The following is a 26,756-nucleotide window of genomic DNA, read 5'->3' on the forward strand; positions in this document are numbered from 1 at the left end:
GAAGCACCCCCAAGTGTTCCAGCCATGGATCTGAACCCATCTTGAGCTGAGCCATGCCTGGAAGCCAGGTCTGCCACCTTGCTAGTGCTCTAGCTGGGGAAGTGGTGGATCTCATCGCCAGCTGGGGAGGGAAAGAAGAAACCTCCTGCTGTACCCACATGCAGAGCTTCAGTGTGAAAGACCAGGAAGGGGTTTGGGGTACTGGCTGCTGTTCAGTTTTGGTGGCTGAATCTATGAGGACATGTCTAAGACTTGGCACGTGAGCTCTGCAGCAGTTTTGTCTTGCGAACGAAGATGTTTCTGTGTCTTATGCTGGCTGACTTCACACCGAAGGAGTTGTATCCTTGGGCCAGTATCTCAGCACTCTGAATTTATCCCAGAACAGTGATCTGTGTGGCTATATCTCAATCTTCGTGGATTTAATCACCTGTTCCCTTATGCAAAGGGAGCTGGGGGTGTGTGTGGGGATGTGTGAGAAGCCTATCCCGATTCTCTAATACAGATGAGGGTCTGTGAAGTCTTAAATCCAAGTCCTGCCTTATGATCAAATGGTGAGCCAAGGGATCGTCACTGAGCTTACTAGTACCAGTCACTGAGTGGAAACACTAGTGTACCCTTTCCACAAGCCATTGCACAACATAACAGCTCCATCAAGGCAGTGGGGTCTGAGGCTTCTGCAAGGGCTAACTCAGGGCTGGGACAAAGTTCACTTGTCTCTTGGCTTGGCTTTGGGATGACAGCTCACAGACAGAGGTCAGCCAGACTAGATGAATCTGGCAGATGTTTCAGGCACCCTTCCAACTAGAAAGGCCATGTTTTAATGCATAGGATGTTTGGCCAGGTCTTAAGATGGGACAGGCCTCATTTATTTATAGAAAATGTCTAGAATAGTACCTTTCTATGCAAAGCAGTTACCAAATGCCCTGGTGTCACAACTGCAGTGGGTCACACAACACTGGCATCTGCTTAATACCTGCAGGCCATCTTCACCCCTTTGCAGCATCCCAAAAAAAAAGTACAGTAGCTGAGGGGTTAGTGCATCCTCTAGCAATTACTCCTCTCATTCGTCGCCTTCCCTGAGTGGTGAAATGCAGCTTCAGAGCTTGAGGTTTTGCGCAATCCAGCCCTGGACAGCTGTGACTTTGGTGTAGACACCAGGGAAGTATGGCCTGGCACAGCCATAGCCCCAGCTTGTGATTCCTGCTAGAAACCACTTCCCTGAGGGTTCTTTACATGCCAGGGGCCCACCTGCATCGCCCTGCAGAGAGAGGAAAAGGGTCCTGTGTCAAGCCGAAGAGGCAGCCCAGCCCCCCCAGCTGTGAGTTGTTATTTTTCTCTGGGACACAGAGGCAGTTCCCATCCTGTTCCCCACCTCCCCGGAGCCTGCTTCCAAGCTGGACAACTGCTCGTTGATGTATTTGCATGCAGTTGAAGTTGGGATTCTGGAAGATGTCAGAGCGTGTTCAGAGGCACAACAGGGTCATGGAACAGGCTCCGTGGTGTCCCTGTGGTCTCCTGCTCAGCGTTACCTCTGTGTGTCCCCCTGGCCTGTCGTGGGCTGGTGCAGGCAGAGCAAGGTGTATGCACAAGGGCCTTGGACAATGGCAACAGCCCGTGGGGATGGAGGGACAGGGAGCTGAGCTGGGGGAGGCAGGGCAAAGCCCTCCTGAGAGAATATAACCCGGGGACTTTGCACAGGTTTGCTCTGACCCAGCCGCAGCGTTCGCTGCTCTCACACTCACCGAACAACTGTCGACGGTGCCCTGTGGGAAACCAGCACACACCATCCTGCTGCTGATCTGGACAGGGTAGAACTTTTTGCAGGCTTGGTCTCCAATCATGTTCACTGCTGCTTTCTGCAAATGCTTTGACATGAGACCTGAGGAGGCAAGTGTCACTGTTAGCTCAGGGCAGAGCACAGGAGAAGCAGCAGCAGGTAGGAGCGAGGTCTCTGCGGCCTTGCTCGCCAAAGGGAGAGACCTGCACTGGGAAAGTGAAACGGGCCTGGGTCCTCCCCAGCAGAGCAAGCTCAAAAAGGTCCCCTTGGTGTGTGGTTTGTCAGGTGTCTCAGCTGACCAGACAGAAATGGTATCGGGGTGGTCCTTGTACCGCAGGAGCACAGCTGGAGCGGCTGCTGCAGGGATGGGGAGCACAGTGGCTGCATGTAGAAAGCCTGGGAAGGCTGCAAGAGGGCAGAGGTGTAACGGATGGAGGAGCACCATGCTGGGGAGGAGACTGTGGTGGCACCAGGCCTTGCCCACGTTTGCATCCCCTGCAGGGTCCAGCCTGGCATGGGGAGTGCTTGGGGTAGTGGAGTGGGAATTGCAGATGTTTGGTCTCACGGGGTAGATGGCATTTAGCTTGGCCCAGCATGGGCGTGAGGGAGCCCTCAGGCAGTACCTCCTTCCTTCGTGGAGCCCCAGCCTGTGATGAAGCATCTGGCTCCTTCATGGAAGATGTGTGAATTGTCTGGGAGACATATAGGTTTGATGGTGTTGCTGAACTTGATGGGCGTACTCAGCTCGAGCAGTGCCACGTCGTAGTCCAGGCTGTAGACGTTGTAAAAAGGGTGCTTGTAGATACGGAATATTTTCTCCATTTTGCCATCAATGCCACTCAGGAAGGGTGTTCCTAGAAAGGCCACCCACATTCTGGGGTCACTGTAGCTGCAGAAAGACAGCAAACCTGGATGTTAGGAGCATGGCTACACAAGGAGGGGGCTGCTCCTCTGCTCGCGGGGCTGGGATGCGCCGTGGCCACACTGGTGAGGCCAGGACCCCCCTCTCCATCCCACTGTGGACACACCCCGGCTTTGCTCCACTCACTCCTCTTCACGCTCACCTGAAGGGGCACATCTGTGACGGGGAGCGTGTGCCTCCAGCCGTGGGGCTGGACTGCGAGGAAGGGGAAGGGTGGGTGTGCTGACGGGAGTGAGGCCAAGAGCCAGATGGCTTCACTAGCCCGTCTCAGACTTACATATCAAAGCAGTGAGCTGCAGAGAGCAGCCACCGGTCAGCGATGAGGACAGCCCCACACTTGTGCTCCTTCCGCCGAAGCCAGAGACTGACTTGCCAGGGCCATTCTCCTCGAGCTGCAGTGCTGCCACCCACGATCTTGCTGAAGGCCAGAGCACTCGTTGAGCCACAGTCTGGGACAGAAGAAGAGGCACCGTGATTTTAAGTAACCGTAAGTGAAAGGGCTGTCATCTGCTCTCCTTCCATAGCCCATGCCATGGGGCAGCCTTCTGGCAGGACACACACAGGGCAGTAGGAGGGCATGAATTTCCATCGTCCATCTGAGGCAAGGCTTGGCAAACGGGATGGTTTGGGAACTTATCACAGATCACACCTTGCAGGGATGGGGTACGTGAGGAGGGGAAGTCTGGATGGACTGCCTGAGCTGTCACACAGCAAGGAAGGTGCAGTCCAAGGAGCAGTCCCGGGGGGACAAGACATCTGGGCTGCCATGCTGTGCGGAGCAGGTACTACCAGAGTGACTGGCCAGAAGGCCTGTGTGCTGGGAAAGGGGTTCTGGTGTTTCAACATGTAGTTGAGAACAGTCAGTGTGAGGTTAATGGTTGGACTAGATGATCTTCAAGGTCTTTTCTAACCAAGATGATTCTGTGATTCTGTTTATAGCATAGAAGAAGCCACATTTTCTAGCAGAAAATTTGGTCCCTGCTCATCCAGGTTTATCTTGTTACAGGCTCTGTCAGACCATGTAGGACCTGGACCACAAAGGGCTGGCCCAGGCCCCCAGTGCACAACATGAGGCCCCAGACAGCCCATGGGAAGTTGGTGGGTTGTACTGGGGAGTCTGGGTAGTGCAGAATAAGGCTGGGGAGGGCTGCAAAGCAGGGACTACTCACCACAGTTCTGCTCATCAAAGCCATTGCTGCAGTCAACAACACCATCACATTCAGGATTTTCTTTTCCAATGCAGATCTTGCTGGCACACTTAAAGGTGAAGCTGGTACAAGGCACCACTGGAAGGCAATAGATAACCCATGGCCTGCTCAGTACCCTCTGTGCTGGGGCTGGAGGTCTCCTACCAACGTGTCAATAAATCTGTTGTTAATTTTACCTGGGGTTTGGGTGGTATTCAGAGCTGTGGAGGTTTCTTTCATGTCTGTGGTTGTCTTCATGGCCAGAGTGGTTCTGCTGACTGGACTCGCAGCTGTTGTGCTGGGCTGGCGGGTGAGGATGGCTGCAGTAGTTCCAGTGATGGCTGAACTGGCAGGGGTGCCTGCACCAGCACTGGGCAACTGTGAGATGGTATCCAGGATCCAGTCTTTGAGTCTGGTAATTCTGGAGTACACGCCTGGGTTCATAGCCTGGGCACAGCCAATTCCCCAACTCACGATGCCAGCCAGATAAAACACTCCTGGGGTCACCTCACAGGCCAAAGGTCCACCTGAATCTCCCTGAGGAAGAAGCAGAACAACGGCTGCTCAGCCCAATCTCCCACGAGAGGGCTACTCCCAAGAGTACCTACGTGGAGCTGCCCCTCAGCCACACTGGGAGGACTTAGAACCCCCAAACGGTTCTTTCTCCAGCCCCACAGAGCTGTCTGCTGCCTTGCAGGGTGTGTGCAAGACGTGAGTGTGCAGAGGCTGAAATTAGGGTCAATGGCTCAACTTGGCTGCACGTGGCATTTGCCATGAAAACAGCTCCTGCCAGCACCTCTCCACGAGTGAGGGACAGCCACCACCGACTACCACTGTCTCACTGCCACAGGAGGAGACCTGCTTCATCCAGGAGCCCAGACCATCCAGTCTGGCCAGACAGAGCAGTGGGATGTTGCTTTAAGCCATGCTCAACTTGATAAAGCTTTATTTACTTTTCTAAAGCTCCAAGGCAGTGGGCTGGGTTATTTGAGCCAAGATACATGTGGATTACAGCCTGGCCACAGCACCTCAGCAAACATTTCCCAAGGATGTGGCTGAGGCTGTGAATTAGCCCAGCTTTCTAGAACAATCCACAGAGGAACAGAGAAATCCCAGACTCGTACCTGGCATGAGTCAACCTTCCCCTCCAGGAAGCCAGCACAGATCATTCGGTCAGTGAGGGAGAAGTTGTAGAGGAAGTTGCAGGTCTCCTGGTCTATGATGCCCACAGAGGCTTTCTGCAAGATTTCAGGCTTGGTAACTGCATGAAAACCACAGGATTAGTGAATGCAGCAGAGAGATGTGGGAACTAATGGCTTTTAGACTGACCCAACACATATTTCAGGCAAACAGGCTCTACTTCCACGCAGGAATTGTGTCTTATATGAGACTCTCTCAGCAGCCCTGAAGCTCCTGTCTCCCCCCAGGGCACAGTTTCATAACTCTGCACACAGGATTCTGCACACAGGCAGCAAGTTTCTCTATTAAGAGCTTGTGGGCTCCTGGTCAACTGTCAGAGGGACAGTAGGGTTTCTTTGGTAGCACACGTGCCACCCCCAGGCCTTCCTCCTACAGTGGGACCTTTGCCTTTTCTAATTGCTCGGAACATCTTTGCAACTGAGCATGGTTGCTGAGGCCGATGTACTGTCCTGCCACTGAGGCAGCGCCCTGCTCTTGCTTAACATGGGAGAACTACTTTCTCCCGGTTCCTGCCAAGCTGCTCTGTCCTTTTTTTTGTTTGCTGGTGGCTCCTAAATAACTGTGGTGGCACAGGCTCTGCTGCTGAGTCTGTCACTGCTCCGGAGCAAATCAGCCGGTAACAAACACACCACTGCTTACCGTTCCCTTCTTGGAGGTCACCCCACCCAGAAATGATGCATTTCTTGCCAACAGGAAACTTCTGCACAGCGAGTGGGAGACAGATGGGTTGGATGTACTTGTTGAAGACAAGAGGTCTCGCCAGCTCAAGTACAGCCACGTCAAAGTCCAGAATAACAGGGTTGAAGAGGGGATGCTGGATCACTCTTGTTACATTGACTTTCACTGCATGCCCATCTGTTCCGTTCAGTGATGTCGTTCCCAAGTGGGCTTCGATCTCCTCTGGATTTGTCCTGCAAATACATAATCTTAAACATGCATGCTCACTCACAATTTTAAATGACCAGTGTTTGAAACCTTACTTTACCAAAGCGGAGCCCAGCACACAAAAGCTCAGCCCTGCTAAGTCAGGCCCAAACTTTCCAGCAGTGGCATGTGCTGGCTGTCTCCTGAAGAGCAGGTAAACGTGGTAACCCTCTCCTCACCTCCACAAATCTATGACTGCAGGAGTGTTCTGACACAGAGATGATGTCTCTATACTCAGAAGATCTTGATGGATTTTGGGGTTATTTGGATTTTTCTAGAGTTATGTTTAATTCTTTTTTAACCCCATGTGAACTTTAAACGTTGGGTTAAATGACATTTATGAAGAACTGCTTCCTTTTGATTGTTGTCCACCTGGTCTTGGTGGTTACTTGGTATCTTAGAAAAAAAGTAAAAGTCATTCCCTAAACACTCTGTTTGTACCCTCTGTAATTGTATAGTCCCTGTCACACACTTCCTTCCACCCAGTTGTCTCTTTACCCAAGTCTATTCTGATGTATTTTGTCATGTTTGTTATGGATGCTGTTCCACACCCAGCTCATCTTTGTGTTAGCCTTTTTACCGTATTATTCCAGCAATACAGTATTATTCTAGCACTGCACACAATGTCTGAGAAGTTGGTATGCTGCAGATTACCAGCAATATGCTGGTCATCTCAGTTTTTTTCTAATAATTACTAGCATTCACTTGCTCTTGAATTGCCACTGCCCGCAGAACTGCTGTTCTCATGGCAATATCCATGGTATTTCTGAGCTCTCTGTCTGAATGGCAAAAGCTGATGCAGAACCATTCCATCTGCAGACAGATCACGCTGTTCTTCTGCCATGCACCTCACTTCACACTTGCATACCTTGCATTTCACTTGCTGCTTTATTGCCAAGTTATTTAATGTGTAAGGCAGTCTTGAAATTCTTCATAGTCCCCCACCTTTTCTGCCTTCAGGAATTTTTATTTATCTAGGTTATTAATAAGTCTAGGCTTGGGCTCTTGCTGTTTAACAGAACTGTGCAGGACTGAACTGACCGTCTTCCCTTTAACAGCTGACCATGTGTCACTATTTCCTGTATTACAGCCAATTTTTAAAATTAAATTTCTTGAAGAAAGTCTCTTGTGGCACCTGTCCTTTTCCACCCATTAGATGTGTTGTCCTTGCTCCCCCCCCAGGCTACTTTAACCTTTCCCTGCCCCACCCCAGCCTCCCCACAAGCCCCCTTTTACTCTGAATCTCTGGCTGTAACAAAAATTCATGTGCCATGTGTGTTCTTGTTTGTCCCCAGTGACTCCCAGCGGCACAGCTGTGAGTCTGGCTACACGGCCACGTGCCAGGGGGCAGGGGAGCGGGGACAGCAGCGCTGGCAGGGATGGACTCACTCATTGAAGCAGTGAGCTGCCGACAGCAGCCAGCGGTCCCCGATTATGGTGGCTCCACAGAAATGTGTTGAGTCTTCTTTCAGGCTGACTTGCCAGGGGATCTCTCCTCTGGAAGCATCTGTTCCTCCCACGATCTTGCTGGGTTTAGAGAACCCAGGTCGTCCTCCACACTCTGAACAAGAGTCAAAGCATGACTTGTGAGTACTCCTAGCAAAAGACAAGTGAGGAGAGACTTTTGCTCTCTCTAACCAGTAAGTCTGAGGCATCGACCCAAGCCCTGCCTTCTGCTCGTGGTCCCTAACAGCAGCCGTGCACAGCCACACATGGGCTTTCACCCTAACTGCTGTTCTGCACCTTGTTCTTGGCAAGTCCTTAGTCCTGTGCCTTTCTGCAAGGCAGAGTAACCAGCAACTCTGTATCTCTTAGCCTTGCCATTCCAGATAAACAGTTCATCCTATATTTAGAAAAATACCCTACACCTGTATCTCCCTGCAGAGCTGCTGAGAAGGCTCCTTGGAGCTGACAGGTCATCCTACCAACACCTGCCCCCTTACCTTCAGGGAGATCTATGGCTGCTGTGAAAACTCTGAGCTGCTGGAAGATCCTTAGGTGCCAGACAAGAGTGGTGAACAGGTGTCAGGTGCTGTTGTGTCTTAATACCCTGTCCTGGGCCTGCTGGAGCAGACCAGTTACACAGCCAGCAGACAAAATTACACATTCAATCGCATAAGCAGAGAAGCCCATGGAACTCATCTGCACAGGGACTCAGTGACTTTGCCAGGCTGCTCTGGGCTGAGCCAGGGCAGCCAGATCGTCTCACTTGTGCCTTGGCCGTTAGCACTTAGGCAAGAGTTGTGTGGCTCACCCCACCCCAGGTCATTTCAGCTCAACGAAAGAACCAACCTGACATCTGGACCTGTACCAGCCACTCCTCCTGCCACGGTGCCCACCCTGGAGGTGCTCATACCTGGTGGTCTTGATGCAGTCACTGGCTTGCTGGCAGCTGGGGCTGGTGAAGTGGTGGGGACTGCGCCGGTGGTGGTGTTGAGCTCTTCAGAGCTGACCACGTTACTGTTAGTGCTGGAGTGTATGAGAGGGGCAGTGTTGGCTATGGAGGTGGGGAAGGCAGAAATAGCATCCAAGATCCAATCTCTGAGTTTGGTAATACGGGTGTAAACCCCGGGCCGCCTGGCTTCAGCACATCCAATTCCCCAGCTCACGATTCCTGCCAGGAAAAACTTGCCAGATGGTTCTTGGCAAACCAAGGGCCCACCAGAGTCACCCTGCAAGAGAAGACAGACAGTGAGCTCTCCCTGGGGATGCTCCCAGCTCTCCCTGGCCACTCTGCTAGACTGGGTCTCTCTGTCCCCGTGTATCCCAGCTCACCTCTGCTTATCTGCTCCAGCCTAGTGATGAGTGAAGCATCTCCTGTGTTGGCCTTTGAGTGCTCCTGTGTGGGCTCACTGTCCTGCATTAAGCAGTAGCCTTGTGCCCTTGATATGCCAGAAGAGCACAAGGGCATCCTCCATAAAATCCAGGGTAAGCATTTCTACTGGTTTAATCATTCGTTAAACTGCTGCTCTTACAGGTTAAGCCCAGTAGCCCTTCAACAGCCAGATGATGGGCGTTCACTGCATGATACACAACCCAGGGAGACCAGGCTAATCTTTGTATCATGTTTTCTTGATTTGGCCTATGGTTCCCTGGTCAGTTCTGTGGGGTCAAACTACTGAATGTTACTGATGTAAGACACGTGTCTGTGAAGCTGGCAGTGTCTTCTGGGGGTTGGATTGCTCTCAGTGAGTAATGACTAACTGGATGGGTTACGTCCAGCCTCGAATCTTCCATTCCTGGCCCCTTCTCTGTGCTTGTGCTGCATTTGGTGCAGAAATATGAAGTGCTACCACCAGAGAAGTACAGTTTTGCTCAGCTGGTGGCTTCAGGTATGAAGGGCCCTGCCAAGTCACAGGGAGAGTCATGGAAATCAGAGTCCTCCTCTCCCCACACACTGTGAGAGGCAGGACCTTCTCCAGCTGACCACTTACAATTCCAGGCTGGATAAAGGCTAACTAGGAAGACCACCAAGCTGTTCACCAAAAACTGTTGTGTATGTCTTAGTTCCCACTGCTGCCCTTTGCCATCTGGATTTTGATCTGAGGACCTGCCAGGTACATTGGTAGCATCAGTCCTGATTACAGCTCAGAATGTAGAGAAAAGTAGTTAACTAGCCAAAAGAGCCCCTTAAACACCAGTGCCCTGCTCTAAGCACTAGAGAACGTGTCCTCATTTTTGTGTTCTGCAGTCTCTGATCCATGCCTGGGTCCAAGGCACGGCCGCAAACCTTGGTGGGGGAACTGTGACCATGGTGTCAGATCCTGCATTTTGAAACGCTGCTTGGGGCACACCGGGAGGGAAGAGACTCACGCGGGGAGGTGTGCTGGCTTCCTGAGCAAAGCTTACCTGGCAGGAGTCGACCTTCCCCTCCAGGTAGCCAGCACACATCATCCTGTCTGTGAGAGCGTGGCTGTAGAGGCTGGAGCACAGCGTCTGGTCCAGCAGCTCCACTGTTGCTTTCTGCAGGAACTCGGGTTTCACCACTAAACGAGAAAGATGCAATCGTGAGCTCACCACAGGGCGCCCTGCCTGGGACCAGCTGCCCGTGTTACAGCCCACCCCGGCTGGCCAGGGCACGGCCCGAGCTCCCTTCCCTGGTGCCTCCTGCACCACTGACACCCCACCTCTGCCTCCTGCCACACTCTGCTTACAGAAATCCTCCTTGAGGTAGCCCCAGCCAGAGATAAGGCACTTCTTGCTGGCGGGGAAGCGATGCCCAGCGTCCGGCAGGCACACGGGCTGGATGTACTTAGTGAAGGTCACAGGTCTCTTCAGCTCCAGCACGGCCACATCATAGTCAGCTGTGTCAGCGTTGTAGGAGGGGTGGGGGATGATCCGGGCGATGCCCATTTTCACGGTGCCGCTGTCTGAGCCTCTCAGGGAGGTGGTTCCCGTGTAAGCTGCCCACATGGCTGGGTCCTGAAACCTGCAAGAGGGAGCCAGGACCGTGTGAGCCTGCAGCCACAGCATCACCCCCCAAGCCAGAGCTGCTGCCTCCCGCCCATCCTGCCATCTGCTCCAGGGCAGGAGCTCCCCGTGGCTTCACCTGGTAGGGGAAGGAAACCCAGAGTGATGGGGCTGTGGTACAGCAGGAGCTTGAGCTGGAAGATACAGCAGCTTTTGGCAACTGGGCAAGGGGGCAAGCTAGCGTGGCTAGCGCTTACTCAGTAAAGCAGTGAGCAGCAGACACCAGCCACTTCTCTGTGAGGATTGCAGCACCACAGAAGTGCTCGTTGTTCTCTCGCAGGCTGACTTGCCACGGGAACTCCCCTCTGGATGCTTCTGAGCCTCCGACTATCCTGCTGGCAGTCTGCATGGCGGGGCGGCTCCCGCAGTCTGAAAGGGAGGAGAGAGCCAGCGCCTCAGGATCCCGCCGCTGGGCACCAGCAAAGTGCTCTCAGGGGCAAGTGGGAAAAGCTGCTTCAGCTTCGTGCATGCTGCCAGCACACGCTCAAGCAGCAGGACACTGCCAGGGACGTCACAGTGCAGACTTTAACCTGCAGGCTTCGAAAAGAGCATGGCAAAGCACTGGCCACTCACAGCATCTTCCCTGAAACTCTTCTAAAGCAAGAAATTCCAGAGAGAGACACCTTGGCTAGTTTCACAAGCTCAGCCACTGCCTCGTGATCTGCTCCCAGCAGCCTGTGGGCATGTGGTGCTTGCCCAGCATCCCAGCCCACAGGAACGTGGGTCTTGCCGTGACCCTTTGCAGCTGTTGGTGGGACTAAGATGTTTCCAGGGTACAATTCCCCTCATCCTGATGCAGACCTCTACTACTGGCCTGACAAGCTGTGCCATGTCCGTGGCTCTCCTTAGTGCCCAAAAGCCCAGTGGTGCTATAACAGTCAAGGTCTGCAGCAGTGGGGGGGCCTGTCCCCCACGTCCAGGAGACCGGCTGCAAGAGACTCACCACAGCCCCTTTCATCAGAGGCATCAGCACAGTCCTTCTGGCCGTCACATTCGGGGTTTTCTTTCCACACACACTGGGTGTTGTGGCAAGTGAAGGCGTCTCCAGGGCAGCGCTCTGGGGACAGCAAGGCTCGAGTCACTCCCGACTTCCACAGCCCCCCAGCAACCATCCCCCGGCTTCCCCAGGGGCAATGACGGGAGCGTCCCTGTCACTCTGCTCCCTGGCAGTGCCAGTCCCTCCAGGATGGAGCTGCAGCTCTTGTTGAGTTGCACAGTGAAGGGGTGCAGGGCCCTGCACCACCATGAGCAAAATGGGGCCCAAACGCCTCTTGTACCTGCAGCCAGGGCACTGGTGAGGAGGCTACAGGTCAGGCTGCAGAGGGCAGCTGGGGCAGACGGCTCTTCCTGCTGCCTGGCTCTTACCTGATTTCAGTCCAGGTCTGGGGGGAGAAACCTCACTGGGACCTGTGACAAAGCGGAAGGAACGGGGATCAGTGGGGGTGTCCCCGTCGGGGGCACAAGAGCTGTGTGTTCCTGTGGACTGTGCTGCTCCCGGGCCAGGGCTGGCAGGGGCTTCATTCATCTCCTCCTCCTGCCTGGCCATCGCTTTCCCTGCCCCGCAGCCAGCAGTGAGCTCCTGGCCCAGTTCCCTTGCCCCAGTTTGTCCCACCCCAGGCACAGAGCCCAGCGCAGAACAGCCCCACAGGCTTCGGGAGCCATCCCAGGGGCAGGGGGACGTTCCCAGGAGCTGTGGCAGTGGCTGCCTCCCAGGAGAGGGCTCCAAGGCTGAAGCTATGCAGGGCTGTTGTCTAAAGCCAAGGGTGTCTGTGCACCCTCCAAAGGCTCCCAAAGATCCAGGGACCCTGCCCAGTGCCGCAGGGAGCTCAGAGGAACCTGCAGAGGAGCCCACACCTTCGTGCTTCCCAGACGCACGTGGTTTTTAAATCTGCTGGGCCTGGAGTCCTACAGTCACGTGCAACTCCGCAGTCACTGAAGGAGAATTTCTAGTCAGGTGGTTTCAGAGAATAATTCAAATATGATAAATACCTACCTAAGCAGAAATTATTGCTACAACCCCGAGGACTGCCTAAGGGCTGTTACGCACTTGTAGGTGCAGACAACCCAGCAATTAACCTCCTGAAGCTTGACCTCTTACCCCTCAGGCTGGTTCCTGGTGCTGCAAGAAAAGCCAAAGAAGCCGCCACTTATGCTTTAGGCTCTGTTGTTGCTGCAGGGCCCCCAAAGATGCTCTTGCAGGGCAGAGAGCAGCAGGACAAGCATGAGTGTTGGAGGGGGAGCTGGAGACTCCCCACAAATGTCTGTTGAGCAACCACTAAGATCCAGGCATGTTTCTGCTGCTGCCTGGTGAAGATGGTAACTCCTGGGATAACACCAATCTTTGCTTGGTGTCTGGCAGCATCTCCATTTCTAACATCGCTGCTGGGCACGAAGCCTTGACTGGACATCCAGAGCCAAAGCCCTGCAACCGTTTGGCTGAGACACAGTTTGTGTTTTTGCCAGTGTGACCTTTGGAGCAAGCACAGGGCACCTTGCTCCGGCTGCCCGGCGGCTGCGTGAGGAACACACCTGTGAGAGAAGCTGAGGATATAGTGCCGTAGGCAGCCAGGGAGAGACCCTGCTTGTGCAGGGCAGTGGCCAGCCCGTGCCTGAGAGCTTCCTGCTCCATGGTAGAGCTCAGGGCCTGGGAATCCTGGGGGGCGAAGCGGAGGCGGAAACGGACGATCACGCTCGAGTTTCCATTCCTGCTGGAAGACAGAATTAATGGGTACGTTGGCTCCAGGGTCAGTACAAGGGACAGGCTCTTGTGCTAGCTGCCTACAGGGAACTCAAGGGAAACAAAACTAATTCTTAATAATTTAAGGTGCAAGTTTCTCTGGAGATGCGCTCTGGGTTGAAATGGTCATTTGCATTTTTTTCTTTGGCCCAAAGCTCAGCTTTGGTTGAACAAGTCATTCTCCTCTGCCTTTCTGACTGCATTTCTAAATGAAAAAATCCAGAATGTCGGTGTCATCCCGGAAGAAAATTCAGCCTTGACCAAAAAGCAGCTTCTCTTTGTACTAGTTTTGAACAAGAACACAGGTGTGAGCTCACCTTCTTGGTGGAGCTTGTCAGAATGCTCTGAAACACGAGCTGCTCAGCCTGCCGAGACTGCTGCCTACACTCACCTGTAGCCCAGGATGGTGCAACCGGTGCAGCTCCAGTCCAGCTGGGAGTCCTGGAAACTGGACAGAAACTGCAAAGCAAAGAATGATGGTCACACACTTACTGGGCAGAAGACCCCAGGGAGATGGGACTAGATGATGCCTGGGATTTTGCAGGGAGCTGGAGTGAGCTGAAGCATCTTGTCTTGTCTCTGCAGGCAGCAGGAGCACTGTGTTCAGCTCCTGTATCCCTTTTCCCTGGCTCAGAGCATGAGGCAGCACATCCCTCCTTTATGCCTTCCTTCTCTTTTGCAAGGAACAGACCTGAGCACACATTTCCCACTCCACAAATGTCCCTGAGAGCCCTGATGGGGCCTCTCGTAGTGCAGCTCAGTGTACCCTGCTGTTGTTTAAGAAATCCCTGTTTTTCTCCTGCCCTTGGCATACAGATTCTGCTGAATGAGGACAGCTGAGCTGGGCCCTGGCGAACCACCACAGTCTTTCCCAAGTCTTTTCTGGCAAGCCCAGATCAACTCACCAGCCTCTCCAGAGCGGGTGTCAGCACCCTGTAGTAGTCGGAGTTCTCTCTCTGTAAGCTGCTGTTGAACGTGATTCCTCGCAGCTCCACTGTGTGCTCAAAGCTGGTCTCTCCCGCGGGATGACAGGCTGCCAGAGAGGGAGAGTGTCTGCCACGGGCACAAAGGACAGGCGGAGGTTTGGGGCCGTGGCTGGACCCAGCTTTGGAACGTGGGTCTCATCGTGTCCTTTAGACCCCCCTGGTTTGAGCAGCTCAACTGTCCCTGACCACCCCCTGGGGGTGCCCCATGGCTGGGCTGGGCTACCCTACACACATGCAATAGGAGAATTTTGCACTGGACTAAATTGAACTTGAAAATGGTGGGGTTTTGTCAAGCCTGAGACAAAAGTTCATGACAGATAGGTACAACCTGGCAGTGCGATCCCAGATTGGCTCCATCCTTGCAGGAACAGGCTGGGGAAAGCACGCTGGGCACCGAAGCCAGCTTAGAAAGTGGTCCTGTACAGTAGAGCTGTGGTGGTGGGATGTGTCAGCCATGGCAGGCTGGGGTCCACACTGGGGTGGGGGCCTGAGGTGACATCTGGCCATGGGGCACCAGAGGCAGAGGAGGGAGGTGGGAGAGGCAAGGAGATGGTGGCCATGCTCTGGAGAGGGACAGGAAAACAGGCAGCGGTCAGTGGCTGCAAGAGCTTCTGACAGCAGAGGGCTGGGGCAGTGAAGTAGTGACAGGGAATTTGGGAGTCACAGGGAGAGATCAGAGGAGACAAACAGCATGTGTGGCATGTGACACTGGAGATAAAGTGCTTTAAAGTCAGATATTCAGAACATGAGTTGACTGTAGTCCTTGCAGTTTGTGTGTGTGTGTGTGAGGAGAGATCTCATCCTCAGCAGGCGGCTTTGGAGGGTTTTTGCAATGAGGACTGTGAGCTGTGCAGACCATTTCTTTATTGTAGAAGATAAACTGAAAGAACATAGGCAGGGGCACACTCACCCAGCAGGATCCCCAGGTAGAGGGCTGTCACACTGCCCACCACGGCGGCAGCCGCTGTGACCTTCCAGCAGCCGGCCCTCAGCCCCCTGCTCCGGGTGCCCAGCGCTGGCTTCACCTGGTCCATGCTTCCTGAGCAGCTCTACAGATGGCCCCTGTGATTAAGAAGAGGAGGAAAAGGACAAGATTTGGATGGAACGTGACATGCCAGCTGTGGTTACCCCAGGAGCTCCCAACTAGTGCATTATCACAAGAAGTGGAAGGGTGGATCCACACCGTGTCCCCCTGAATGTGCCTCAGGCTGCAGTCTGGAGATTTCACTAATACATCCAGGTTGTAGGAGCTGAACACATCAACCATGGGATGGCCCCTCCCTTCCTGGTTCCTCTTCCCTTTCTTTCTAGGAGGTCACCGCTGAGTACGGCCATGTCTGCTGTGAGTAACCTCCACCTCCACGCCCTGCACAGGCACTTCTGGTGACACAAGCTCTGGGCGAGCGCAGCACCACGGGTCCTGCCGCGGGGTCCAGCCAGCGCAGCAGGTGGTACCTGCTCTTCAGCAGGCAGTCCCCAGGCTTGCTTTAGCAGCGGGGTTTCAAGGTCCTACCACCTGCCATGCCAGGGTGAACTCGGACACCAGCTCATAGCAAGGGTTGAGTGTGGACTGGGCTTAACATCTTGGCTTGCTCTTTCTGCCTTAAGACATCGCCCCTAGCGAGGATCCTAAAACCAACCACTGTCACTATCAGATGCTTTGGTGCTGCTCAGGAATCACGGAGCTGCAGTAGCAGGTGGAACAGTTAAGTTGGAAAGTACATTTATCTCTGAGTAATCTAACAGGCCTGCATATTACAAGACTAGATGCAGTCACATCCTTAAACATGAAACTCTGGAGTCTGAATAGAGAGCTGTGGAGCCAGACCTGCCTGGGACTCTGGCTAGTAAACGTACCAAAGCCAAGAAGTCAAGAATCCTTGGCTGCTTCTCCTGAACCATTCTGACCTGGCTGCTGAAATCCTGACACCAGGCCATCTACAACATGGTATATGTTATGCGGATTAAAACTGGCCAAGCAATAAACCTCACCCTGTAGTTGTTTGAGGCAGATTTGAGGTTGAGGTTTCGGACACAGCCCAATGCTATTTCATATTTTTGCAAGAATTGTGAAGGAAATTTAAAATCACAGTCAGTAAATTCAGTGAATGACAAAACTCACTACAGCAGTGTTTAGCAGAGAGCTCCCAGTGCCTAGTAATGCAGAGTAATTAATATGTTCTTTAATTACAGCTCTGCTACCACCCTGATGAGCAGTTTCTCCTTCCCTGTGGTCAGTGCTGGCACTGATGCTTCCAGTATTTTGCTTCCAGTGGTACAAACACCCTGCACAGGAAACAAAGCCCCTTCATGGGATCTTTCCTGCATCCCAAGATCAACTCAGTGGCCTCTGCCAGACTTGTTCCAGTATGTCAATGCTTTCCATGCATTCTCAGACAGAACATGGTACTCCAAATGTGATCTCAGAAGTGCCAAAAATAGGGCACTTACCTTATTTTTCTGTCTGCGCTCTTGCCTAGTACAAGCTAGCCTGTGGCTGTCCTTCTTTTTGCACGTCATCAATAACTGGATATTTGTAGGGATGAAACAGCCTGGGATATGTTGCAGTCACTCCACAATCACTCTATCATCAGCCTTACTTCAGTCATGTTACTTTTTGCGAGAAGCCTAACGACACAAGAAGGGGCACTGATTTCCTCTGGCCCTAAAATGTATTAAATTACTGGATTAATATTCCTCCCCCACAGGTAGGAAGAAGACACGCAACCCTTCCCTTCAGCACACGAAAGTTTAAGACTATTTGGTTGGTCAGAGATGAAATCCATGGAAGTCCAACCTTCCCGGCCAAAGATCCAAAGTTCCTCAGCTTCAGAGTGGGTTTTCTGAGGACTCGTCCTGTAGCTGCTGGGAAACTTTAGATTTACAGGTCATAGAAAAAGAGTCTTGGCAAGGCAAATTAATCTCTCAGATTTACTCTGCTTAGATATAGACAGCTTCAAGAAATAAAATCCATTCAGCTTTTCCTTCCTGAGTCCCAAATTCTGTCCTGTGGAGGGACATCTGCACTGGCCACTTCCTGGCAGGTCAGGAGATGTGAGCGGCTGGGCTGGGACAGCAGCTACTTACTGATGCTGTAAGTCAGGGGTGACTTCAGCCAGCAGGGAAGCTGCGAAGGAACAGCCTTTTCTAATGCAAATACATCTAGCAATGAAAGAGAAAGAGGGAAGAAAGGCACCCAGGACACAGGGAGCAGCAGCAATGTTTCAGAAGAGCTTTTCAGTGTTTTCCAAGAGGCCTCAGGAGCGCTTTAAACTGAAGCTTCTAGATAAGAGATTTTAAAAGGTCACTTCTTTGTGAGGCAACAGACAGAGAGAAAGGGGAGAAGAAGGGAGAGTCTGTCCAAGATTACCACTTTTTTTTTTTTCAAACACACCTCCAAATACTCTTTTTCGGCTGTAACAGAGCCTGGCAGAGACTGGCACTTTGAGCCCCTGTGTTTTGCTAACAGCATCTCCACTGGACAGTTCAGCTCTGGCTAAGAGCTGACAGGTAGGAAACATATTTTCCAGTGGTCCTTGTGACCTGAATACATACAGACGAGCAATCCCTCCTCCACTTTTTCAGTGAGTTTTAGCATCACCAGCTCTCCTGCAGTATGCTGAACATGGAAGCTAAAAAATCTAGTCCAGATACACTGACCAGTTCAATGGTGGTCTTACTACCACTGCTTAAAGGTAGGACAACAGCGTCTGAGAAAAAAATTAACATCACAGACAAAATTGGGTATGGCTGGGTGTTATTTTGACAATACAAGTTAGATTAAACTAATCTTGGCTGCACAGAAAAGGCCATACGACAATAAAAGGCACTTTGGACCCTAGAAAGAAGTTCATATTATTGATTGCATTGGCATTTTAACTGGAAAATATATTTAGAGACAGAGAAGCCTTCTACTTCCCAAAACAATCAAAACTCATCTTCTTTCCTCTCCCTTTTAGCATTAAGGAAAGCTTGTTTCCGTTTGGTGTGAGTGGTGCTAGTTGAAGAAGTATTAAAAAGACATGTAAATGGAAAGCCCGTCTTGCAAAAATGAAATAGAGACTGGAATTGTTTTAGTGAAAGAAAATAAGGACCATCTATAAATACATAATGGAGAGAAGTAGCAAGGAGTTATATACGTTGAAAAATGTTGCATATAATCAGATGAGCGAAAAGCAGATTTAGTGGGGGCAGAAATTAGGAGAGTATTAGGAGTCAGAGGAACAGGATTTTCCAGTAGGAATGTTGAGAAGAAAAAGCACGTTTATCATTTTTTGTCAGATTATAAATTGTGAGTAGTTATAAAATACGATGCCCCTGATAGCGAGACAGGGGGGAAACTCAGTGATCTAAGAGAGTCCTCCCAGTGCTGTATTAGGGGGGTTTCTTCTCACTCATTTTGGCAGAGAAGGCGTGTAAAATGTGCTACAGAGAAAGTCAACAAGAACTGTCCTGTGAAAATAACCATCTGGCTGTTCCTAAGGACCTGCCGAGATTCCTGGGAGATGGCACTAGCTCTGCTCTTCTCCTTCTTGGCAGCTCAGGGTTTGTTTTCTCCATGGGAGTCCGAAGTTTGCCCCAAGGCAGCCTTGAGTCATTCCGTAGGATTTCCTTGGAAGATGTGTGTTAATTTCTCAACTGGTTCAGGCAGGGAAGTTTCAAAATACAAAGTGAAATGGTACAAATAACTGTTTATCCGTAATATATCTTCTAATTAGCCAAACACACCAACGCCTGCTCTTCTCATCAAGGAGGACAAGAAAGTAGCACACGCGTGTGCGTGAGCATGCGTGTGTGTGAGCACACGTGTGTGAGCACATGTGTGTGAGGATGCATGTATGTGAGCACGTGTGTGCATGAGGATGCCTGTGTGTGAGCATGTGTGTGAGCACGTGTATGTGTGAGCACGTGTGTTTGTGTGATGAAGTGTGTGAGGATGCATGTGTGTGAGCATGTGTGTGTAAGGATGTGTGTGTGTGAGGATGCACGTGTGTGAGCACATGCGTGTGAGGATGTGTGTGTGAGCACGTGTGTGTAAGGATGTGTGTGTGTGTGAGGATGCGTGTGCGTGAGCGTGCCTGTGTGAGCGTGCCTGTGTGAGGATGCATGTGTGTGTGTGCACGTGTGTGTGAGCACACGTGTGCTGCCGGCGCGGGTCGGAGCCCATCTCATGCCCAAGCCAGGAGGGGATGAGGGGATCCGGGGTCCCTGCCGGCGCCCTGGGCACCGATCGCAGCCTCCCCGTGGCAGGGCTCTCCGTTTCAGCCCGGTGAGCCCTGTGCCGGGCACAGACTGCCCCGGAGAGCACAGCTGTTCTGCACAAATTTTGTGCCTGTTCTGGTTTTAGGTAGAAACTGGCTCCTTGTAAAATGTAACAGCTCCTGCGGCTGACGTGCAGTGGTGAGCTCCCAGCACGCTGCTGACGGCTGCCCAGCAAAAGGCCTTGCTTTTCCTTCATTTACCTCCATGTTCCCCAGCCTCTTGTCTTCCACTACTCAGTATTTCTCTTCCTTTGCCTCTGCTCCCTTTATCTTCATGTTTTCACACTGAGGCCTTTCCTTCCATCTTCCCAGCCCTCTCCAGCTCTCCACGCTTTGTCTCCCTCCCTTCAGACCAGGAATGCTCCCACCCCGGTCTCACAGTGCTTTGCCCCAGGCTCCCCCCTGCTCTTCTCCAGCTTCTGCTGCCCCTGGGGTCTGCCAGCCCCCAGCAGCAGCCCTCCAGCATGAGGACACAAGCCAAGCCCCTGTGGTCTGTTGTTCACCAGAGGAAAGAAACAGGGAAAGAAACACAGAAAAAAAACGTGGTACCCAGGTCTTCAAAAGTCAACTTCATTTACCGATAACAAATGAGAAAAAACCCCGATGTCCTCAGACGGCAGAGGCCAGGCTGCCCTTTGTGCTGCATTTCTATATTCTAGCTTGTTTGGATGGTTTCCTCCAACACTGTGATTATAAAGGGCAGCTGATATGCTGCAACCATTTGGATAACCAAGTGTTAATAAAACATTTGCTTTAGCCCACATTACGTTGGTACCATTACAGGGTAGTCTGACTCTTAACACAGCAATGCTGTGTGTGCTGAGCCTTCAGACATAAGGGCTGTAAAACTGTCTCATGGTCTAAGGTCATGCCTGTAAGCCCTCACCCAGACAGAGCCTTGCGAAACGATGGCACTGGTATGAAAAATATGCTACTTGCTTGAGGCAGACAAGATCAGCAGCAACCACCTGCAACCTCAGGAACTGAGCATTTGGTCAAAGGTGAGTGAGGGACTAATGATTTTATCACCAAGATAAGGCTTGTGGCACTTCAGAGGAGGAGTACAGCAGAAGCAGAATCACCTTCCTCCAGAAGGAGAAAGCCCAAAATGAAAAAGTAGACTCCAACATGCCTCAGTCGGTGGGTTCACCATCCAAAATCACAGGGGCCAGAAAAACAAAGCACATCTGTACCACAAAACCACGAGTCTGAGCAGAAGAGAGGAGATGGTCACTTGTAGTAAGCAAAAGCAGAAGCATGACCAGAGGAGATGAAGAGATATGGGTGTGCAAACAGCTCTGCTGGCAGAACCTGCTGCTGAGAACACTGAAACCCAAATATCTCAGTTAAAATGGGATCAAGCCTTGTAATTTTTTCCTTACAGCTGGAAATTTGTGTGCAAATGGGACTCAGCCAATTGTAGCAGCAGTTACTGATAGAAGGTAGAATATTTTCCTAGGGGAGTGGACTTATAACCAGAGGTACCCATCTGTTGGGTGGTGGTGCAGTGCGAGGACGTGTCAGTCTGGAGAGGCCAAGAACCGTGTGCCAGATCCCCCTTACGGCTTGAGGGCACCTCAGGGCTGCACCGGGAGTGGGGCTCCAGAGAAGGAAGGGAGTGCTGGAATAAAACTGTTGCTTCCCAGTGAGCCCATATGTCTTAAATCTTCTGATGAGGTGATGATACACCATGAGAAAAAAGCCCGTGGAGAAACAGCAGCCAGCTGGTAGAAGACATAAAGGCCTGAGCTGCTCAGCATCACGCCAGCTGGAGCAGGCAGTGCCTTCATGAGCAAACACAAACCACACGATCAGCAGACACAGTCAAGCCAGGTTTGGCTAACGTGGCCTTTTTGTTCCATGTGGCATGAGGATCTCCTGCCACCAGACTGGTTCCTCGAACGACCCAACACTGTATTTCTTTAATCCTTTTGGTTTAACCCATCTCCAGCTTTTGTAACTGGTCGTGCAGAGCTGTGCACGATCCCCACCTCTCTGTGGGTTAACCTTGAGTGGGGCCCTGCTGCGTTTGAAAGGCTAGACCCTACTTCTAAGCAGAAAGAAACACTGTCCCCTAAGAGGCTGCAGTCCCTGGGCTGAGGACGCCTCTTTTCCATCGAGGTTAAGTGAGGAAAGAGTCCCCCAGTGCTGTCAGCCTCCAGAGCGCCAGCAGCCTGCAAGTGAACAAACTGCTCCAGGTGATACCAGTCCCTGCCACCCAGTTCTGGGACAATCCTGAAGGCCTGCTCGCTTGCAGCACTCCTCGAGGAGGTGCCTCTGGTTCAGCTGTAGTCCTGCTCTCGGCAAGCCCAATGACACTGTGCGGGCCTTGTTTATTGTCCCTCTTGGACTTCAAATGTCTCTCAATTTACAAGTAAGAAGATCCTCTCCCTGCCTGCCAGCTCTGCAGTCTCAGCTGGGACATGACAGACAGGCTGAGCTCCCCAGCGCTGGTATTATCACCAGGAACAAAGGCTCTAACATCATTTCCACCTTGGAGCCACTCAGCCCTGAGCTCTCCCTTTGGTAACAGAGTACCAGGCAGATTTGTACCCGCAATTACTTTTTAAACTTTTAGCCATGGATTACACAGTAAAATAAAGGCTGCCCTCCTCCCCCCCAGCTGTGCTGGCTTGGCAACTCGGTACAGATAGTAAATACTGAATCCACACGGGGAGTATCCAGTAAGCAAGGAAGTGCCATTTTTGTCCAGTAACTTTTCACAATAGGAGCACTATATAATTCAATACTTTTCAGCTCATGAATGGCCAAGAAAAACTCACATGCTTAACTCATGGCATTTCCTTTCGTGACAACCGCCCTCCTTCCTTGGACACTGTCTGGCTGCGGGCAAAATCTTGGTCCTGATGAAGTTAGTGGACATACTGGGACCAGAGGTTCTTGGAGGAACAGGGGCTAAAGTAGATGCCTTCGTTTTGCACGTAATCACATTCTATTCTTTCTTACTGGCTTACATACATTAGAAGCAATGTGTAAATGACATTTTATTGTACCCAGCTTCAGCTGCCATTACAGTTTGACAGGTAGGCATTAACTTCACGGGCACAAAATGCCCATGCTACCCTGAAACCAGCCATCTGCAACGCATGCTCCCTCAAAGGCAGAATTCACACAGAGAAACCAGCCAGTGATGAAAGACGTCAGTTCAGCAGGGAACTCACAGCATCTGAGTCAATGGGATTTTTTGTCACTGACTTCTGAGGCTGCGGAATGAAACTCTACACGTATTGATACGGGACAGCGTCATCTCCTAAACTCAAGTGCTGAGGCTGTGGGACCCGTGCACAGCTTCGGTCAGCCCCTCCTGCCTGAGACCGTCCCCAAGCACAGGCCGCAGAGTGCTGGCACACCCGGGCTGCTCAGACCCTGCGCTGCCTCGCTTGGCACCTTCGCCCACAGGGCCCTTCCCTGGGCAGAACGCGGGGGCTGTGCGGGGCTCTGCAGGGCAGCCTCACGGCTGGAAGAGAAGGGGGTGCAAAGCAGTGTGCCAGCACGCTCAAGCCCCGTCCTTCAGCCGTCGGAACAAAGCACCGGACAGCCACAGAAACATTTACTTGAGCTCCTAAAATGCTGCTGCTCCAAGCCCATGGAAGTTGCTACAAGATTTGTCCCACGCCAAGGTCAAAACTGCTCACAGTTTTCACAGGGATGTTGCCTACTTTAGCGTTTAGGTCTGCATGACAGCTAAAGCCGCACTCTTTATTTCCCATGAAGTACCCTGAACTTTTTTTCTAGAATATTTCAGAATTCATTACAGCTTCTAAATAACGTAGACCGTTCTCTACGTTTGGTTTCCAGAGTGTTAAAGAAACTAAGACGTTCCTCCTTAACCAGTACTTTCAGAGAAGAGGGTCCAGAGATCCCGTTCCACCAATGCGCATCCTTTGGATCACACACTTGGTACAGCTGGAGACACGCTGCTTCACAGATAAAAGATGAAACGTCCTACAGAAATACAACCTGCAGGGCGCAACTGGTGGAAATGTCCAACTTCCACAGACATTCTAATGAGGAGCCCATTTCTGCGGCCAGTTCCTTTGGTCTGACAGAAAAAAAAAAAATCCCCTCCAGCATCACCGCTTCGTTTGTGCAAAACGCTCCCAACCTCCCCCGGGTCATTTTAGAGTCAGATGGAATCGAAAAACACCAAAAAGCACTCCAGGATGACATAAGGAAACTTATTTAGCCATAGGCAGCTAAAAAGGAAGCACTGAAGTTATTTGCATCTCTTTAAATAAAAGATTAGGCGTTTGCCCCACCAGGCGATAAACTCAGAAACCAGCAGTTTCCTTAGAGCCAGCAAAGCAGGAGAAATTTCCCCAAGCATGGGGGGAAAATTCAGCGGGATGGAGTAGTTTCAAATTCCCTTTCGTCCGGCAATCCCGGAGCGCCGGCAGCAAACCCAGCCTAACCCTGCCCGGGGAGGAGGAGGAGGAGGAGGAGGAGGAGGAGGAGGAGGAGGAGGAGGGATGGCCCGAGCCCTCCGGCCGCGGCCGCGGTCCCAGCGCTGGGACGCGGCGCTGGACGGGGTGCGCGGAGCGCCCACGGGTGGGGGCCCTTAGCAGACAAGGTGCGGGCTTTGCTCTCTCCCCACCCGAGCCAAGAAGCGCCCAACACCTTGAAGGAAACAAAAAGGATGGTTAAGAAGTAGCAGGAACTCACCTGCTTCGCCTTTCCCTTTGCCACCAGCTCTTCTTCCCCAGAACCCTTCTCCCGCGGGCGCGGAGCCGCCCTGCGCGGCGCTCCCCCGGGACTGCCCCCACGCCGCCGGGGGGAGGCTGCAGGGGAGGGGGGAGTTTGCACACCGGGCTTAAAGGCACAGGCTGAGAAGCAGAAACCATTCACCCTGAAAAGCTGGTTTGGTTCTTCACCGGACTTTGGGGTTGAGCGCTTTTTGCCTCCGAGCTGCCTGCGGGGGGAACTCGAGCAGAGATGCCCCAGCCCGCTGCACGGTTTCTGCAGTTCAGCTCTCACTCACTTCGGATGCGTTTCCCCAGCAGGACAGAAAGTAAAATTGCTGCCTGAAGTGCTGGGGATGCGTGCCAGCAGCACTGAATCCACCCCGCTCACCTGAGCTTGTCAGCCCCACGCAGCGAAGCCGTGTGGATGAGCCGTTCACAAGCACCGTCCCAGCACACGGAAAACAGTAAAGGGGAACGCTTTTACCAAAAAAAAAAAAAAAAAAAAAAAATCACTAATTTCCTCAGTCAGGCATCCATAGCCCTTACTCTGTTTATTATCATCACAATCTGTGCGAGGAAAAGGGCCCAACTGCCGCATAGGGATGCTCAGGGATTATCTACCATCACACACACCCACGGCAGCGGCTAAAACTAGACAGGTTTTCTTGTGCTGAAGTTGACGTTTGAGCCCACAAATGACCCTTCTGCCACCTTAAAAAGATGAAAACCACATTAAAAACTGAGAACTCGTTTTGCTTTCATCTGAATTTTTGCTTGCTGCTTGACACAGTCCGCTCTCACCAAATTGCCACTTCTGATTTTAAGAAGCTTCAGCATTAACGGCAAAGTTTAGCGGTTAGTGTGTTAAAGGAGAAAAGCAAGGAAAGAACATAAGATTTTTAAATTATAAAATGATCATAGAGACTCCCCTGAAGTTGGTTTTGATAAGAGTGTATTCTTTAATTCCTAACATCTGTTGTCCCACAGATCTCTCCAGCCTGAGCAACCACTGAAACAGGTTTTAGGTTTCCTCCTGAGCACCAATAATGAAGACTTGGCTGGTTAAAATTCCTTCTGCAGGTTCAATTAACCGGGAAAATGCAGCAATCTCTGAATAGAAACACATTTGGCTGTAAGTGAGCCAGTGAATGCCACAAGCAGCTCCCGTCTTTACTGACAGACTGCATGTACTGTACGTGCCCCACCGTGAAAGAGCTGAGCAGAAGCCTGACACACTCCTCAAAGTTCAGCAGATCGAGAATAACCTGCACATATCTTTGTGGGAGTGGAGAAGACAAAACTGCTTGACCAAAGCCCAACAGCAGTAAGTAGAGGAGGGGAGATACGGCTGCAATAAGAGAATAAACCACCAAAACCCAGTAGGTGCATTAGTGGTAGAATAGGTTAGAAATGAGGGGTAGCAGCAGCAGTCTCTGCACTCCCCTGAACGGGCTGCGAGAAAACCATCAAAGTTATACGAGAAGACAATCCCTATGGATGTGATCACTGGCAACCGGACCTGCTGAACCCCACAGGGGCAGTTTGGGCCACTCTGCTCATTGCAGGTTTGCTGCCCACATTATTGCAGAGTACAGATAAAATAAACACTGCACTGAAGCAATGTAACACTTACAATTCTACAGAACAACCAGGAAAACACTGTGATGCACCAGCAGGATTTAAACACCTTTAAGAGTATTTACTGTTTGCTGTGTTACACGTCGGAGTGCTGGAAAATGTTTCGCATGGGATACATAATTATTTCAGTGGCCAAGGAAATTTCTAGGTGCAAAATACACTGCAAGGAGAGCTTTGCATGTAGGGCTTTCAAAGTCCGTTTGTTTCGTTCTGCTTTGTGTGAAAGCCTTTTTACTGAGAGCATGGAAAAGCTGACGGTGAGGTTAAAGGGTTCTGTTTCCTGGTTTTCTTCTGATACAGCTAAGAAACGGAATAGGGATAGAAATTAACAGTTTATGGCAGCTGATCAGAAATTCAGAATTATTTTATCATCAGAACCCCATACTGATCCATCGAGGATTGACATCACACACTGCAGCACCACCCCCAAGGCACATTTTCAGTGCAATTTCATTTTTTCGTTTTCTTTTTTTCACACTTGAAAGAAACATTTCTTAGACCTGAAAGGAACAACAGAAGAATATGTTGATTTAATTTCATTTTAATTATTTTAGAGAGATAAACGAACCCAAATATAAGAGAATATAGGAATAGAAGAAATACTCGTACATAACTTTACAAGGAAATTTGAGAAGAAAAACTTTTTCTTCCATAAAACCCAATTCTACACTAGTGATTTTCATAAATACAGAAAACTGATGGTCACATAGCTTTTTCCTCTCTGTTTTTCCACAGAAATTTTATAGAAAAAAATGAGTGACTTGTTAACTTCTTATTAGTGAAAGTTATTTGAACTTTGGTGGAATTGCTGTCAGTGTGTGGCAACCACTGACGAGCTCTGTGACAGCCACAGCACTGTGTCCCTTCGCTAACCTCCATCCTAGGTAAGGTACAAAATAAATATACTCTTGATATGAACTTCTGGGAGCCTCTAAACCAGCTTCTCACTTG

The 26,756-nt window shown here is 51.3% G+C and overlaps 1 protein-coding gene across 1 annotated transcript; it reads right to left on the minus strand.

The window, feature by feature from the left end:
- Positions 1–132: 132 nt before the first annotated feature.
- TMPRSS9 (transmembrane serine protease 9) lies at positions 133–24,234 on the minus strand. Its single transcript, XM_074928248.1, has 20 exons — positions 24,148–24,234; positions 15,114–15,265; positions 14,123–14,250; positions 13,609–13,676; positions 13,010–13,188; positions 11,846–11,887; positions 11,424–11,537; positions 10,678–10,849; positions 10,165–10,439; positions 9,860–9,996; positions 8,367–8,682; positions 7,400–7,571; positions 5,726–5,997; positions 5,011–5,147; positions 4,084–4,423; positions 3,869–3,985; positions 2,977–3,148; positions 2,401–2,666; positions 1,743–1,879; positions 133–1,258 (listed from the first exon to the last, which is right to left on the minus strand). Exons 2-20 carry the CDS (start codon positions 15,235–15,237, stop codon positions 1,097–1,099), a joined length of 3,330 nt encoding a protein of 1,109 aa, XP_074784349.1. The 5' UTR covers positions 15,238–15,265; positions 24,148–24,234; the 3' UTR covers positions 133–1,096.
- Between the last annotated feature and the right edge of the window lie 2,522 nt (positions 24,235–26,756).

The sequence above is a fragment of the Athene noctua genome, chromosome 27 (assembly GCF_965140245.1).
Source record: "Athene noctua chromosome 27, bAthNoc1.hap1.1, whole genome shotgun sequence".
Classification (NCBI taxonomy): Eukaryota; Metazoa; Chordata; class Aves; order Strigiformes; family Strigidae; genus Athene; species Athene noctua.

Coding starts and splice junctions, on each gene's coding strand:
- TMPRSS9 (XM_074928248.1), bottom strand. CDS start 15,237: ATGGACCAGGTGAAGCCAGCGCTGGGCACCCGGAGCAGGGGGCTGAGG. Junction 8,683..9,859: donor GGAAGGTCGACTCCTGCCAG/GTAAGCTTTGCT, acceptor CTTCTCTTGCAG/GGTGACTCTGGTGGGCCCTT. Junction 1,880..2,400: donor GGGCTCCACGAAGGAAGGAG/GTACTGCCTGAG, acceptor TTGCCTCCTCAG/GTCTCATGTCAAAGCATTTG.